The sequence below is a fragment of the Crinia signifera genome, chromosome 5, assembly GCF_055691185.1.
Source record: "Crinia signifera chromosome 5, ASM5569118v1, whole genome shotgun sequence".
Lineage (NCBI taxonomy): Eukaryota > Metazoa > Chordata > Amphibia > Anura > Myobatrachidae > Crinia > Crinia signifera.
In genome coordinates this window covers 182,344,157-182,359,836 of record NC_139221.1, presented here as the reverse complement: position 1 = coordinate 182,359,836, position 15,680 = coordinate 182,344,157, and the positions used below count along the sequence as shown (strand labels likewise).

Genomic DNA, 15,680 nt, shown 5'->3' with positions numbered 1-15,680 from the left:
ATATTACATATTACAATTACATATTATACATTACATATTAGCCCCAACCAGAGCGCACCAGCCCCTCCGTGCAATGTGGACTTTCCGCAGATCTGTGTTGTATGCACAATGTGGGAAATAACGTAAAGCTTGGCTTTTACTCTCTCCTCTATATATAATTGCTTTCTACAACCATCAAGCAAGTGGAAAGCGCCATGTGGACAAAAGTGCAGCACTGTCCTGGGAATTGCCTTTTCTCATGACACTGGCAGCTTTTTGTTCAGCTCAGATTTTGAACTTCTTTCCTCCAAATGAATTTCTCTGCTGCCATGAACCTTTTTCTTTTTGTTGTATTTTCCCCCTTTCTCCAGCCTTCCCTCTCCTTTTAATCTGTCTCACCCTAAGGCAACAAGGAAGATATTGCAAGAAGTGACAGTATAATTATGAGTACTCCCTTCCTCCTTCCACCATTCAAATCTTGTCATTTGAACTGTGTATGCTCGTTACTAAATTAATTTTGCCTGTATTAAAAAGAAAAAAAAATCATTTCTGCCCTAAGGTAAAACTGCCACTGGTTTCATGCTGGGTGTTCACTATAGAATGGAGCAGTTACATGGGATTTCATTTTGGTTGAGGAAAGGCAAAGTGTAAGCTGCCCACCTGCATGCAGTCTAGTCTTCTTTTGTTTCTCAGTGTCGATCTAATGATTGAACTAATGAAGGGCTGTTATAGTCAATAATTGCCCATCGGTTATTTAAATCAGATATCATTTACCATACAAACAGTAGCCCACAGCTACAGAACGGGTTTTTTTCCCTTCCTTTGGCATTTTTTCCCTGCTAACTCCTCTTTCCACTGCTCTGTTTTATCTACAAGGGCGATTGAAACTTTATAGGGCATGATTCATAGAGAAGCAGCACTGGGAGCTACGGTGCATATTACATTAATCAGTGTCAGACCACTAAAAAGAGATATGAATATGAATTCTCCATATTGCAGAGGAAATAAATGTTCTTGTGAATAACTGATCTCGCTGCTTAGGAGCAAGCACAAAAAGTAAAATCAGACTCAAAAGTAAAGCTGATCTCACATTTCATGGAGGAGGAGGAGATTATACAGGCGATTTTAACAGGTTCTCTAAATAAATCGCATATATTAAAGGACACTTAACATTCAGATACGAGCTTTAAATGGAATGTTAAAACAAACATGCAACTTTTATATCTGAATTGGCGTTATAGTCCAGTGCAACATCCATTAGTATTTGGAAAATGATTGCAAATCTATTAATTGTCAGTTTTACCTGCATACTTAGATATGATGTGTTATATATTTGAAATTTTAAAGATAACTATATAATAGTTTTAAATAAATTGTGTATGGCTTGAAATGAATAGGCTGCTATATCATACATTTATTATTATTATTATTATTATTATTATTATTATTATTATTAATAATAATAATTTTTGCTATTAAGAATAAGACACATATGTGCCACATCATGTATATTGCAAGCAATCATAGGTGTGCGCACATAGAGTGTTAGGGGTGCACAGGCACCCCCTAATGCTGTGCCCACCCTTATATACTTTCGCTTTTTAGAACTGGTATTCCATGAAAACAAGCGCCCATCAATCAATTATGGGTGTTTTGCATTGTTAATTGTAATAGATCATTGTCATATCACTACATACCTGCGTCATCCATATATGTTTATGACTTTATTTGCATGTACTGTTACACATAGTAATTAGAAGATTAAAACTGAACTAGGCAGAAGATTATGGTGTGACTGAAAGATGTTTTATATTGTAGAGAGTGCGAATAGCTGATGGTAGACATGTCTGATTGGTGGTGTTAGACACACCCACTGGGCATGTAAGACACCCCTAATGAAATGTGCACCCCCTAATGAAATGTGCTGCGCACGCCTATGCAAGCAATAAGTATTATAGTGTGTAAAATTATCAGTATAATGTAATAGAAACGATGTCATATATAGCTACATGGCACCTGCAATAATAAAGTGACTGATATGGGAAATATTTTGATATCAAAATACACAATAAATTATATTCTGCATAATAATTTAAGTTTCGATATTTAAACAGAAGCAGATATAACGTAATGAAAGATATATATTAAATATGACATCATTTAAATAGAACTAATATAATTTAAATGTTATTAAAGCGCTGTGAAAATGTTTTGCAGCTCAAAAGTTTGTTGGAGCAATATTAGGTCAGAAAAATTTGGAAAGTGTAAATATACACTAGCGCAAATACACATACTAATGTGTTGAATCTCGCACGCATATTATTGTTTATCTATTTAGTAATGTATTTGTGAATGTGTGTTAGGCATTTGTTGAAATACACACTATTGTGCATTTCAATTACTTTAGCTACACATGATGGAATTGTAAATTGTCCTACTCTATATACAAAACAACAATTAGCAATTCAAAGTGCATGAAAGAAAAGACAGGCTTTGCAGGTTACGGAGAAATGTAACGCCCTTTCTGCGAGCAATTTGTTAAATCGTAATTAACCCCGTTCACAGTACAAATATATCTGTAATGACACCCAACCCCTTTTCACACAACCAAATGCCTATTTTGTACACCAGAGAATTGTGTCAACGAAAGTGACACCATATGATCGCACTTTGGTGTAAACTTTGAAATGTCACTAAATGCACCATGAAAACACCCAAACTGTATATGTAGCATTCACCAATCACGGGCTGCTAACCACTTAGCAATCTATGTACTTCGCTAAACAAGAACAAATCAAAGCAGCAAACACATAGCTAGACATCATTTGGCTGTGATAATTTAACATATTTAGCAAGAATGTATCAATTATGTGATGAGTAATATAAAACTAAATATTAAACTATGACATTTTTAAAATGCCTAGCAGTAAGAAATTCCATTTCTTTTTATGGTTCAGAGTGTTAGCAATGTATACATGTATATGTGAAGTGAATTAATTCTAAATAATTATGTTTTTAATTTGCATCCGCTGAAGAGCAATAAATGTATAGTAAATAGTTAAATGCATTTTGTTATGCATGCTGTAACCTAAAGAGGGAGCTATTGCATTACAGACGAGAAAGAGACTGCTCTGAATTTGCCACGCTGACACAAATTCATACTGTAGCATTGAGATCACTTTCACAAACAGCACTAGAATGCTTAGTTGATAGAACCTATATGGATCTAATGAACTAATGGACATATAATCTGCTGTAACGACTCATTTTACCCGTGTGACCTACTGAGTTTGATTAGCTTTTCTGAAAAATTATAATAATACAAATAATAATAATAATAATAATAATAATTAAATTAAAATATATGTTTATATATGTGTTTGTGTATTTAAAAACATGTAGCAATAATTCAAGCAGCTTCATATACAGTCTCATATATATTGGCAGGAGGATAACAGTCGTCTTACTGCTTATTTGTAGCTAAGGCATAAATACATTGTGAACTGAATTAAGTAATTAACAAATATGAGACATATTGAAATCAAATACATATTAATATTGTAATCATCGTAATTTAGATAGCTGTCTGCTTTTTTTTTCTTGTAATTTTTTTACAAATAATTTTGTACCACAAGATAAATAACGGCCAAATCTTGAGGTTTTTCTAGAATTTGTACCTAAATTATTAAAATGAATACACTGCGCGACTGTACAAGCATCTGTCTTCCTAAGAGGAGACAGTGATGCATTTGAACGTCTACAGACAATTACGCTGATGAAGAGACATTTATTTTCCTGTGTTTATCACTGGTCTAACACTTGATGGGACCTTTATTAATATTTTATTTAAAAATCTCTTCTTGCTTCCGACAAGTGCTTGTTTTGGGACAGCATTGTTTGAATAGGGCGTCCCCACATTATTTCTTAATGACTTCCCCAGCTGCCTCCTTCCATTTTCTACTATGAACAACCATCTGGCGTCCTATTAGCACCTCAATGCTCGTTTATCGTTCTCAATTAGAAATAAAAAAAGCAGGAAACATTGAAAATATTACAGATTTTTAACAGATTGTCTACGGAAGATTAATGTTTAAACAAATGCGTCCGCACACCCTGGCTTCATAACACTTCTGTTTTCCTAATCTTACACTTAGCTCTATGCATTCTCATTAAATCTTACTGTAGTGCTTTTGCCTACCAATACTTTTGTATGACAGCAACAACAAAAAATCTCTTCTATCTGTCTTTCGTCTTTGTTAACTTGGGCCATAAATGTCTGCTACCTTATGGACTGCCTAGGTGTTAACTGCCACTCCACAGGGATTAGCTCAACAATTGTCTTTAAGATTCCTTATTTAAAATCCATAAAGCTAAATTGTAATCAATATTTGAAAGACCACAGTTCGAAAACAATTTCACAGATTTCTTAGAAGAAAAACAAATAAACAAAACGAGAAAAAAAAATACTTGCATGAGATGTGAAAAGAAATTATACAAAGGACCAGATTGTTCCAACTGCTGCATAGCAGTAATCACCATAAACTAAACCGTGACAAATTGTTTCAACCTACCCCTTTCACTTTATAATGACTGACATTAAAATGGAAATTGTCTGGTTAAATCAAGAGTAAAGGGGGAAAACCAACTAAAACTGTCCCTCTGCACACGATCATAGCGTTAAATAACATCTTGCCTTGACACAAATAACCAAGAAATGGGAGTTATAGTAGAGGGTTAAAAAAAAAATGTTTTTCATAATTTCATTTAGTTTATTAGACAAAAATATATGATTTAGACAAGTTTGTTGACGCGCTATTTACAATTTAAGATCACGTTATATACAGAAGAAAACACAGACATGGGAACAAGATACCAAAAAATGAATAATCCAAGAATTGTTAGAATTACTGGGATCAGAAATGGTACAGCGGAGAGGAATCCATCTACAGATTTTTAGAAACGTCTCGGTGGTGATTTATTTGTTTTCCTTTTTGGGGAGGGCGGAGGGGGATGTACACCACCTTATTGCAAAAAGAGATTCAGTCATTTATATAATACCCATTATAGTCCATATTGTTTAAACAGTCTCTTAATCACTGTTGAGGATTCAGCAATCAGGCAGAAGGGAGGGCTGTTAATATGCGAGGTGTTCCGTCCTGCTGTGACAAAGAGCTGGAAGAAGAGGAGACACACATTAAAATAATCATAATAAAATTGCATTTGTTTCTAATACGTCTGTCAACGTCAAATTTATTACACACACACAGTCACATTTTCTGTTTCTGAATTTCATTTCTGAATTAAAAATAAATAAGTTTAATGACATAATTATTACATTGGAGTGTGTCACTCATTTTTAAAAACTCATATATTATAACAGCTAAGTTATTCGACAAAACAATAAACATATATTTTATATAAAGAGGGGAAAAATGTAAACTCACTTTTCACGAACAGCCTGAAAGGACGATTTTAGCTGTGGGGGAGAGTCGCTTCTTGGAACATTTTCTCTGTCTGTAGAAAAAAATGCATAACTATTAAAAAATGTACACTTTAATATGAGCAAAATTACCATTACTAACTGAATAGTTTACTTTAAATAAATATATTCGAGAAGTTTATGTCACAAACTGTGGATTTAGTACACTTATCTGCCTTAATATGACCTATTATTAAGGTAACAATACTGTTAGGATTGCATTGTTACGTTATAACGAAAGAGGGCTCACTCATAGGAAAGGGCTAAGCAGGTCTTATGTTGTATAAAGTGGTATCAGTCACCTGTGTGCTTAAGACTGGTTCTTTCTGTGTTTTTGTCGCTGCTGAGTGCTCCGAGGTTGGCTGTGATGAGGGGTGCTTGTTGGTGGGCCTGGAGGTGGTGGTGGTTGTGATGAGAAGCGTGATGATGATTCACTCCTAACAAGGATCTCATATTAATTAGGGAGCTCTGAGTGAGGAAAGCGCCATTTGTCCAATTGTGGAATTTGCCAATCTGGCATGTGTATAGTCCATGGCTGGGTAAGAAAGCAGGATGCTGAATGGGTGGAGAAGTATGATTTACTTGTGGAGGAGAAGGAGACTTTAGGGCACCATCAGGACTGGTTGCTGTCTCTGCCAAAGACCATATTTTTGGTTTGCTATGAGGAGGCTCTTGTAAGTTCCCCTGTCCTCCGGGGCTCACAATTCTGGTGTTGCTGGAGTCAGAGTTTTCCTTCACCAGTGACAAAGAGTCCTTAGATGTAAGTCCATCGGTCCCGGGGAGCATCACCTCGCTTTCCTTTTTTAAACTTTCTTTTTCGCCCGGCCTCATGTGATCCGGTTTATCGTCCTCCTCTTCGTTGCTCTGTTCTCCGTCGTTATCGTCTATTTTATCAATGTCTATGCTCTCCAGGTCGATTTCCTCGTCATCTTCAGTCTTCTCATGGTCCCCTTCATTGTCACTTCCAAAGAGATTGCCATCTTCCTTACTGCGGGCGCCCCAGGTCACCTTGTTCTCTTTCTTCAGCCTCCGCCTGGCGTTGGCAAACCAGGTGGAGACCTGGGTGAGGGTCATCTTGGTGATGATGGCCAACATGATCTTCTCGCCCTTGGTGGGGTAAGGGTTCTTCCTGTGCTCATTCAGCCAGGCTTTTAAGGTGCTGGTACTTTCCCTGGTGGCATTCTTCGGCCGTCCTGGATCACCATACTGAAACTGCCCATAGGGGTAATAACCTGGGGCAGTATGTGCGGCGAAGGCAGCTGGGTGGACTCCAGGGTTATCCTTAAGTTCATACTGTGATCCCTGAAACATACACAAAATAAATCAGTTAGTTTATGAATTACATGGATGGAGGTATTTATTAAATTTGCATAAAAATAATAGAAACTGTCATTTCATGGCCTGAGTATAAATATTGTATACAAAGAACAATGGGGTAGAAATATGATGCATTCAATATAAACTCTTCCCTGAAACCTAAAAATATTTTACCCTGCTATCAGTGAAATACCCTCAGTGGCTTCTAAGGGATTTGCTAACTAACCCTTGGATATTTTTGAACAATGCCTAGAAACTGCTAATAAGGCTTTGCTCAATCCTAACACATTTTGGTTTTCCAGTGACTTATCAGTCAGAATATACGACACTGCTTTAACAGCTAAACTATAGAATGCATCTACGTCTAGTTTGGCCATTTAATCTCATTAGAGTGTTTTTGTCATTTTTTGTATCGACATACACCAATGCAAACGCAGTACAACGTCAATTGCTAGCCAATTCCCTTAAACAATCAGTAAATATAATTTAAATCGAAGTTTGCACAGGTGTGGTAATAAGGCACACATAATAGAAGAAAATTACCGGGTGTAAAAAATGACAAAGAACAACAATGAAAAAGAAAAACATATGCATAAAGATTATGTCAAATGTTTACTCGATAAAGCAGTTCGTTCTTATTTGACTGACTCATATATTGCACATAATGACTGACAATGAAGTTTAGCTTTGATCTAGAAAAAAGGCAAATAGCGATTGTTTGCCAGTGTATTTAAAAAGTGGCTACTTATCTAAGTCACTATTTTAGTTATTCGGAAAAACAGAAAGTCAAATTATCCCATTGGGTGATTTGATAATAACCTCATTAGGCCTCATTATTACTCGAAACTATTAACGCGAGTGGTTTAAATCAAAAGAAGACATCCATGAAATCACAGCATCACTTATGTTAGAAAAGTAATTTAAAATGACAGTACAAATTCACACGCACACACTCATACACACACATACACACACACACACACACACACACACACACACACCTGCATCTTGCACATTGTTTATTGCACAGCTATACGTACATATATGTCTACAGGAGTATTAAATGTAAAAATAAGCAAATTCAAGAGTTCTAGGCAGTGATTTTCCATATATGTGCATTACTTCTTTTTTTAAATCAAAAACAAAAAATAATTATTTAAACACAATTTCAGAATTGTCAGAATTCTCCACACTGTTTTTTATTTATTTATTCAAATGCTATAGGAAGTGATATAAGTTATATAGTGTCCTGCAGAGAATGTGCAAGAGGGCACTTATAAATCTTTCAACACGTCAGTAAAAAACTCAGTGCATTATCTAGACACAGGGCAAGCGTACATCCTTTATACATTTAACATAAGATTTATATAAGTCAGCAACATTTCATTACGATACATTCATTAAACAGGTCATTGAATTTCAATGGATGAAAATAACACAAAAATGATGTTTTGCTATTATGTTTTTTTTTTGTCAAATGCATTAACTAAAATGCATGTACATTATTGTATTCAGTTTCAAAGTATTATTATTATCATTATTATTATTCTTTTCCGTTTGACAAGATCTGTTTGTTTTATTCAATAATCCTTTTTTGGAATATTACTTCACATTACTTAAAAACTGCAGCAATTTTTGGCTTATATGTATCAATTTGAGTATAATACTGAAAAAATGTATTTCACATGAAACTTTAGGTAATTCATGATATGTACCAGCAGCAGGCTCAGAAGCACAACATCGATATATTGCGCTCGATAGACAAGAATATATATATATATATATATATATATATATATATATATATATATATATATATATTCTGCTTGAGAACTAAATGAAATGGCGATTGCCTGGGTGTTGTATGCTGCTTATATGCACATGTGGCTGTGCTCTAGACATGCAGGGAACTTCTCCGGACAGAAAGTTCTCAGATGTAACAAAAAGAAGGAATAGTATGTGCACAGGAGCTGAGGTCTGCCTGTTACTGCTCGGCCTCCCCCCGGGGAAATGTCTTACTACAATATGCAGCAAATCTATCTGTACAAGTTCTTTACACAAGCCTCGGTGACCCGGCCATTATAGGTGTATAGCTACTGTATATCACCAGTAAGTGGGCAGCAGGAAAATGAGACAATCACCCTGAACAGAGAAAAGAGCAAGCAGCACTCCTATTAATGGCATTACAGTGTTAGACAAGCCGCCAGATCCCTGATAAAGAGGCCTCTGTAACTAATATTTCTTAAACATATATCATAATGACTAGAACAGGTAAAGTCGGTAATGATGCCCTGCTGTTAGAGCAGCACAGGAGAGAGCAAGCACAAGGAGGGAGATGAGTGTGAGTGAGGGCGAAAGTGTGAGTGAGGCAGAGGCTGGCACTTACCATTTGAGAGAAGAGTGCGAGATCGGTGGTGTAGGGCAGGAAGGCGCTGTAGTTGGGAGTGCTGTAGGGACTGGTGTACATGCCCAGCACAGAGGTGACAGCGGCCGTGGAAGTGCTGCCCAGTTCTGACCCTGCAGGCCTCCCTGATCCGGCGGCGGCCGCTGCTGCCGCGGCTGCTGCGGCCAGAACTCCCTGCCGGTCCCCTCCGTAGACTGCCGCCTGGCCAGCGCTGAGGTACTGGGGGTAGCCCAGCTGCGGGAAGGACATGTCTCTGCCTCGGGCTCTCTCTCTCCGGCAGGGGAAGGAAGCGTTGATTCTCCGGCACAACAACAGGGAGGGCTGGGCTGCAGCAACACAGCACTGGAAGAAACAGGAGACCAAACTCCTGGCCAAAAAGTGAGCAGTGCAGTGATCAGCCCCCTGCTCTCTCCCTCTCTCCCTCTCTCTGGGTGCAGAGCTGTATTCTACAGAGAGAGCCGGGATGGGAAGAAGGGAGAGGTGTGTGGGCTGGATGGATAGGGTGTCTTTTTTTCCCCCCTCAAATCTCGGCTCTTCTGTGCTCCTAAATCCCTTAGATGTGATCTGATCAACAATTGAGCTCCAACTGATGTGTCTGCCCTTAGGTCCTGGGCTGATCTTTCAGATACAATTTGAAGTTGATGCTTTGATTGGCATCCACTTGAGCTGCAGTCCCCTCCCCCTCCGGAGCATGTGGCCTGGGCATTGGCTGGGCCCCTGTACTCTGTCTGTGTATGTGGAAGTGGATGTGAGCGAGTATCTCTCCCCCCAGTGTGTGTGTGTGTGCGTGTGTGTGTGTGTGTGTGTGTCTGCATTCGCCTGGATTGTGTATTTAATGTTTAGCAATGGGTTCCTTTCAGAGAAGCCCCCACTGCTGTATGACAACCTGTCTACACGATTTTACAGCTGTCCAACATTGGGGTTTTGCTGTTTTCAGTCCATAGTGTGTCCCCTTTAACAAAAACAACTGTGCTGCTGTGTTACCTTTACTATGCAGTCTTTATTGGAAAGTCTGAGAGATGAGGACATTGAGAAATGACACAACTTAGTTATCAAGATTTTACATAGCAAGTCATTATCATAAGCTCATTTTACAGTATATGGGCTACAAAGTCTTCTGGTCAACATATGTGGTGATGTCATAAGGTGAAAACATATTGATTCTAGTTAAGCTTGTGAATGGTTTTTAAAAGTTAAAACTTTTGACAGCAGCAAATATGTATTGCATTAATGAACCCATACAAATGCTACATAGACCTTTAGATTGAAACAAATCTCACTTTCACAAACTCATATTAAACCAATAATCATATACTCAGCAAGATGAATGTAAATTGGATGGTATCAGTTCTGGTGATCGTTAGTGATGCATTCTTATTTTATTAGTGGTCAGGCCTTTCAGAGAATAGTGTACGTTCAATTTGCGTTAATCCCCAACAGCGTTGATCAAAAGCAGAGGAATCCCCCATATCCCAAAGGATGCAAAATGTGAGAATACAACAGTTGTTGCACTTAAATTCAAGTTATTTTAGTTTTGCAGCGAACAATATAAAACTCTCTCTCCCTCCCCCGTATTACTGTAGATTGCAAACATCTCCACTATATTAGCAGGAAAACACACACAACCCCATGCTGTAAAGAAAGCTTATTACTATTTTTGATTTGCACAATTCACGGCACACACATGTTCATTTTACAATGTAATTGTCAATATTGTGAAATTTTCATACTTTCACAATAAATCAAATATTTGTGATTCCCCACTCTACTCTGTTCTTTTATACATTTCCTTACCTGTGATCCACTGGTGAAATCGACTGATCGTTTGTACATTGGTGTCTACACAGAGAGACACTGCAGCAGGTGCAGTATATAAGAACATGTAAACACTATAAACACATACTACCTTTCACTTTACTTTGTCAGATTCATGCTCGGAATCTGTCAGTACAATGCGATATGTATACACCTCCACATCCAGCAATTACACAGCTACAAGATACTCAAAAGTACCTAGATTAGCACGGTGACCTATCCCAGAAAAATATAACTGTATTTTGCTAACTGAAGGATCCCATTACAGGGTTACAGGTAAATATGGGTGGGATAAGGCCGTAGACGCTGCTGAAATAGTGTACAGACGGTGCTGGAGGAATGTTCTACAAGAGGTTTAGGGAATAGTCTATATACATAAACTGTATCCCCTAACAGATCCCCTTCCGCACAGTATCAGAAAATCTGAAGTTTACACAGCCTATATAGTTATTACAATAGGTTGCCATTCTCTCTCGTGTGTGTGTGTGTGTGTGTGTGTGTGTGTGTTCTTATCCAATCTAGCTGCCGAAACTTATACGATTCCAGAGCATATACATTGGTTTTCCGCAGCAAACTTCTAAGGTAATGGCTAAACTTGTACTCTGTTAAAGCCATCAATTATTGTGAAATTCAGATAGGTTTAATGGAAGTAGGAACATGTAAAATCCTACTTGTACATCTGAAAGTGTTCATTTCATGACACAATAAGTCTGCCCAGTAGCCATTTCTTCCAAATACACTGTACATCTCTCCAGTTTGCTTCTTTTCTGTGCATCTAAGCCTAAAACCAGAACTGCGGGACTAAGCTACTTAATGTGAAATCAGTTTAGCTAAGGCATGGGCATCTATTGCCTTTCCCAATACAAACTTTATAGCAGGTTTACTAAAAATAAAAGGTTAAGAGCTTGTGCATGCTTAAGATAAAATTCCCGGTGCAGGAGAGACTACCTAATGGTAGTTCAGTGGAAAAATATGTTTTGGAGAATTAACACTTATATTCTGTATTTTGAAAAGAGTGCATCCTTTTTTCCCCAACAGTCACTTCCTAAATTGCTTGCATGCCCTGTTAAGTTTCTGGCAAACTTGCTAAAAAAAAAAAAAAAAAAAAAAAAAAATCAACTGCCAATTCATTAGCTAAACACACTTTAACGACAAGAACACTCAGTCATACTGTGACTGTGGCATAGAAAAGCTGGGATGAGCATGGAAACACATTCACTTTTTACTAGAGAGAGTGAACACGCTGGAATAAAAATAAAATGTCACTATAAAATCGCTAACTTCATTCCAATAATGTGATTATGCCTAGTGTAATTGTTTGAAATGTAATTTCCTTGTGTAATTGTTTGCGCACTGTTTAAAAATACATTGACCTAAATGGTCAGACTTCTTTCATTTAAAGATCAGTAAGCAGATAGACTTCACTTTAAAGAAGGCTTCTCGCACAGAATTTGCATAAGATAGTGATCGCTGCAGTTTCTCAAGGCGATGCATGCACTGCCAAGAGATTTTCTTTTTTATTAATAACAAATCAGTTGAGATAGGGGTCCGATAAGAAATGCAAATTCAGACATAGGGGTCGCTGCTTGGCTGAATTTTAACTAAAGGCTGATGCTTCAGGAATGGGCTAAAGGTCTCTTTGTAAAGAGGATAGGCGAAGCTTCAGCAGTGACTCTAGTAAAAATGAAGTCAGTGATTTTGATCTGCTCCAGATGTCCTAAGAGTGGATAGAACAGCGGTGGGAATCTGCAGCGGGCATCTGAGTGCACTGATGTTAATCAGCAGAACACATCAGCAAGGGGGACTGGCAATTGTGATAACCTGCTGGAAATGTGCAGGGCTGGAGATGGCAGTGATAAACCGCTGAAAATATCTCTAAATGGAGATGACAGAGATGTTGAAAGAAGACACCTAACAGCAATGAAAAAATACGATGCTTAGCAGAGCACAATTTAAGAACGGCATTGACTTTAGAGTTTACAGCTCCTGTCTATAATTGTGGCGTGTGTGTGTGTGTGTCTGTGTGTGTATACACACAGTACACATTGAAACACTATATATATATATATATATATATATATATATATATATATATATATATATATACATATATATATATATACACACACACACACACACACACACACACACACACACACACACACACACACACACACACACACACACATTCATACATACATATACGCACACACATTCCTTCGCATTTGTTTTTGCATGTATATTACATAGTATATTGACTCCCATACATTGTGTATCTGTATCTGTAGGATTTCGGTTCTTGCGATCTGGATTTAGACACTTTTTAGTGATCTTGGTAATAAATAAACAAAAGGAAGCCTTAAAATATGTTGTGATAATTTACAATAGTAATTGCTATTTTTATACAGGTTTATGCACATTCACATATATTACAAATGTATATTAATTGTTTAATAATTTAACTTTAGTGAAATAAAAACAACATTAAAAACACCAAGATTTGACATGCCCACTGATGGGTCCAACCTTCAGATCGCATTAAATGTATTACAGATTATTAACACAGCATTATTTACCTGCACCTATTGTGGACAGTGTGTAATGTGACTTTTTGCTGGTCAACCTCCACTTGACAGCAAGTAGCCTTTTGAAATTCAGCCCCTATTCATCCCTTCGGTTCCTTGATTTATGAGCCTTGTTAAATAATCATTATTACTTAGCACCTTTTCCAGCAGGGTCTGGGAAAACACCCTCGCTTTGTGACAACAACGCATGTGTCGAACAATTAAGGGAAGCATATCAATCTATCTAAATACACATTGTGCCTGCTCTTCTCCCCATGCTGCCCTTCAGCTCTCTGATAGAGTCACACATTGTAAGCGCCTCTAAAAAATGGCCACATATTTCAGCTTGTATTAAAATCCTTCCGGAATAGCGGATGCCTAAATTTGTCCAACCCATCAGGATAAAAAAGTAAACTGCAAGTAATCAGACTGACAATATATATATATATATATATATATATATATATATATATATATATATATATATGTTTGTGTGTGTGTGTAAATTTAACATGCATTACAGAGCAGGCAAAAAGAGCGCAGTAGCGTATACTTTGTAAATCTATCACTTCTTAATTAACCAAATGATTTCCATTAATTCTTTCCAATTTGATCAACTATTCTTGATTTTTATTTCTTTTCGTTACAGTTAAGGTTTATAATTTTGCGCTGCCAGAATACTGCTTGGGGGCATGTGCACAATTGCTGTGCCAGCTGTAGTTGTATTTATTTGTTTATTTGTTTCTCACTCCCAGCCTTGTTCCTGTAGGGCTGCATTATACAGTTTTTAATTAGTTTGTGTTTGTATTTCACCCGTCCCAAATCAATGCCATCCCGGAGCACTGGTGTGTACGTTCCTGCAGTACAGGTGTAGCTGCTAGCTCCGCAGCACAAGGAACTTATGTCTGACAAATGAAAGCAGGGAATGCCATTCAGCCAAACTGTCAGTTTTACACAGCCAAGAGGAAGGAGATCAAAGCAGAAGCAGAAACTTCTTCTTTCCAGATTAGAGTCTTTATGTCTTCAACTCCAAATGCTATTAGAGGGAACCAAGACATACAAGAGATCATTGGCTACAAAGTTCCTTCAGTTCTGCCCTTCTCTGGCCATTGTAAGCCATGTCAGGCGTGAGAAGATGCACCATCCCTCCTTAGACCTTGAAGACTTCACATCTCAAATTATGCAGAACTAATACTATGAGTGTCACATCTCTATGTATGCATACATTTATGAAAAGGATCCCCTCTTAATCCCCGTTTGCTGTCATGCTATTAAACGAGTCTTAAGAGAAAGGGTGTTGAAACAGAACTTTTGGTATCTCTAGATATAAAGACAGCTTCACGTGTGTCTTTTCATAAATGGCCTCTATATTCTAGTGTGCATCTCTTCTTCCCATCGCAAGAGGAATTATTCAAAGCTTTTTTTTTATGTTAGGGATATGAGATTGTGGCTATGCAGCTAGGGCACATCGAAATTATGATTCACTAGCAGTGTATATTTAATTAGAGTAATCTCTCTCCAATTTAATTACCTAATGAATTATTTGTTTAAAGGGTAAAGGCCTGTTTGCCAAGTACAGTGCAATCCATTGATAAGAACTTTTATTAAAAGGACATTATAGTTACATAATGATACATTAGGTAGCTTTGTTCTCCGAAGTATTGCAGGTAATGCACTAAAATCCAATTAAGGGAGAACTGGCTATTTTCTCTGAAGGGGTGTTTGAGATAAGTGTATTTGTTCTTAGCCTTTCCTTCTCTATCCTGTCTGTGTATGTTCTTTGAGATCAAAATGCCTATTTTGGGTGTATAAATAATATCTATTATAGTATAAAAGTACAGAGGACATTTTTTCTCTTGTTATTTCTATTAAACATTTAAAAGTCAACATGACAGTTTCTTTGGTCCACATTTCTATGTGCAAATATAAATTACATTATTTTTGGCTTTGTCTACCTATCAGTTCCTTTTTAACTATATGAGAAATTAAAATGCAATCTTTGTATTGCAAATAAATTAGTAAAAGCAAAACGATGATATATTGATGTATATTTCATTATATTAAGAGCATGTTCTATATAGTATGTAGTCTATTGCAGGTACAGAAAGATAATTACTGAATC

At 37.1% G+C, this 15,680-nt stretch overlaps 1 protein-coding gene across 1 annotated transcript; it reads right to left on the bottom strand.

Annotated features, from left to right (window-relative positions):
* Window positions 1-3,538: 3,538 nt before the first annotated feature.
* On the bottom strand, window positions 3,539-9,920 carry IRX1 (iroquois homeobox 1). Its single transcript, XM_083188299.1, has 4 exons — window positions 9,162-9,920; window positions 5,761-6,760; window positions 5,424-5,493; window positions 3,539-5,151 (listed from the first exon to the last, which is right to left on the bottom strand). Exons 1-4 carry the CDS (start codon window positions 9,426-9,428, stop codon window positions 5,094-5,096), a joined length of 1,395 nt encoding a protein of 464 aa, XP_083044425.1. The 5' UTR covers window positions 9,429-9,920; the 3' UTR covers window positions 3,539-5,093.
* Between the last annotated feature and the right edge of the window lie 5,760 nt (window positions 9,921-15,680).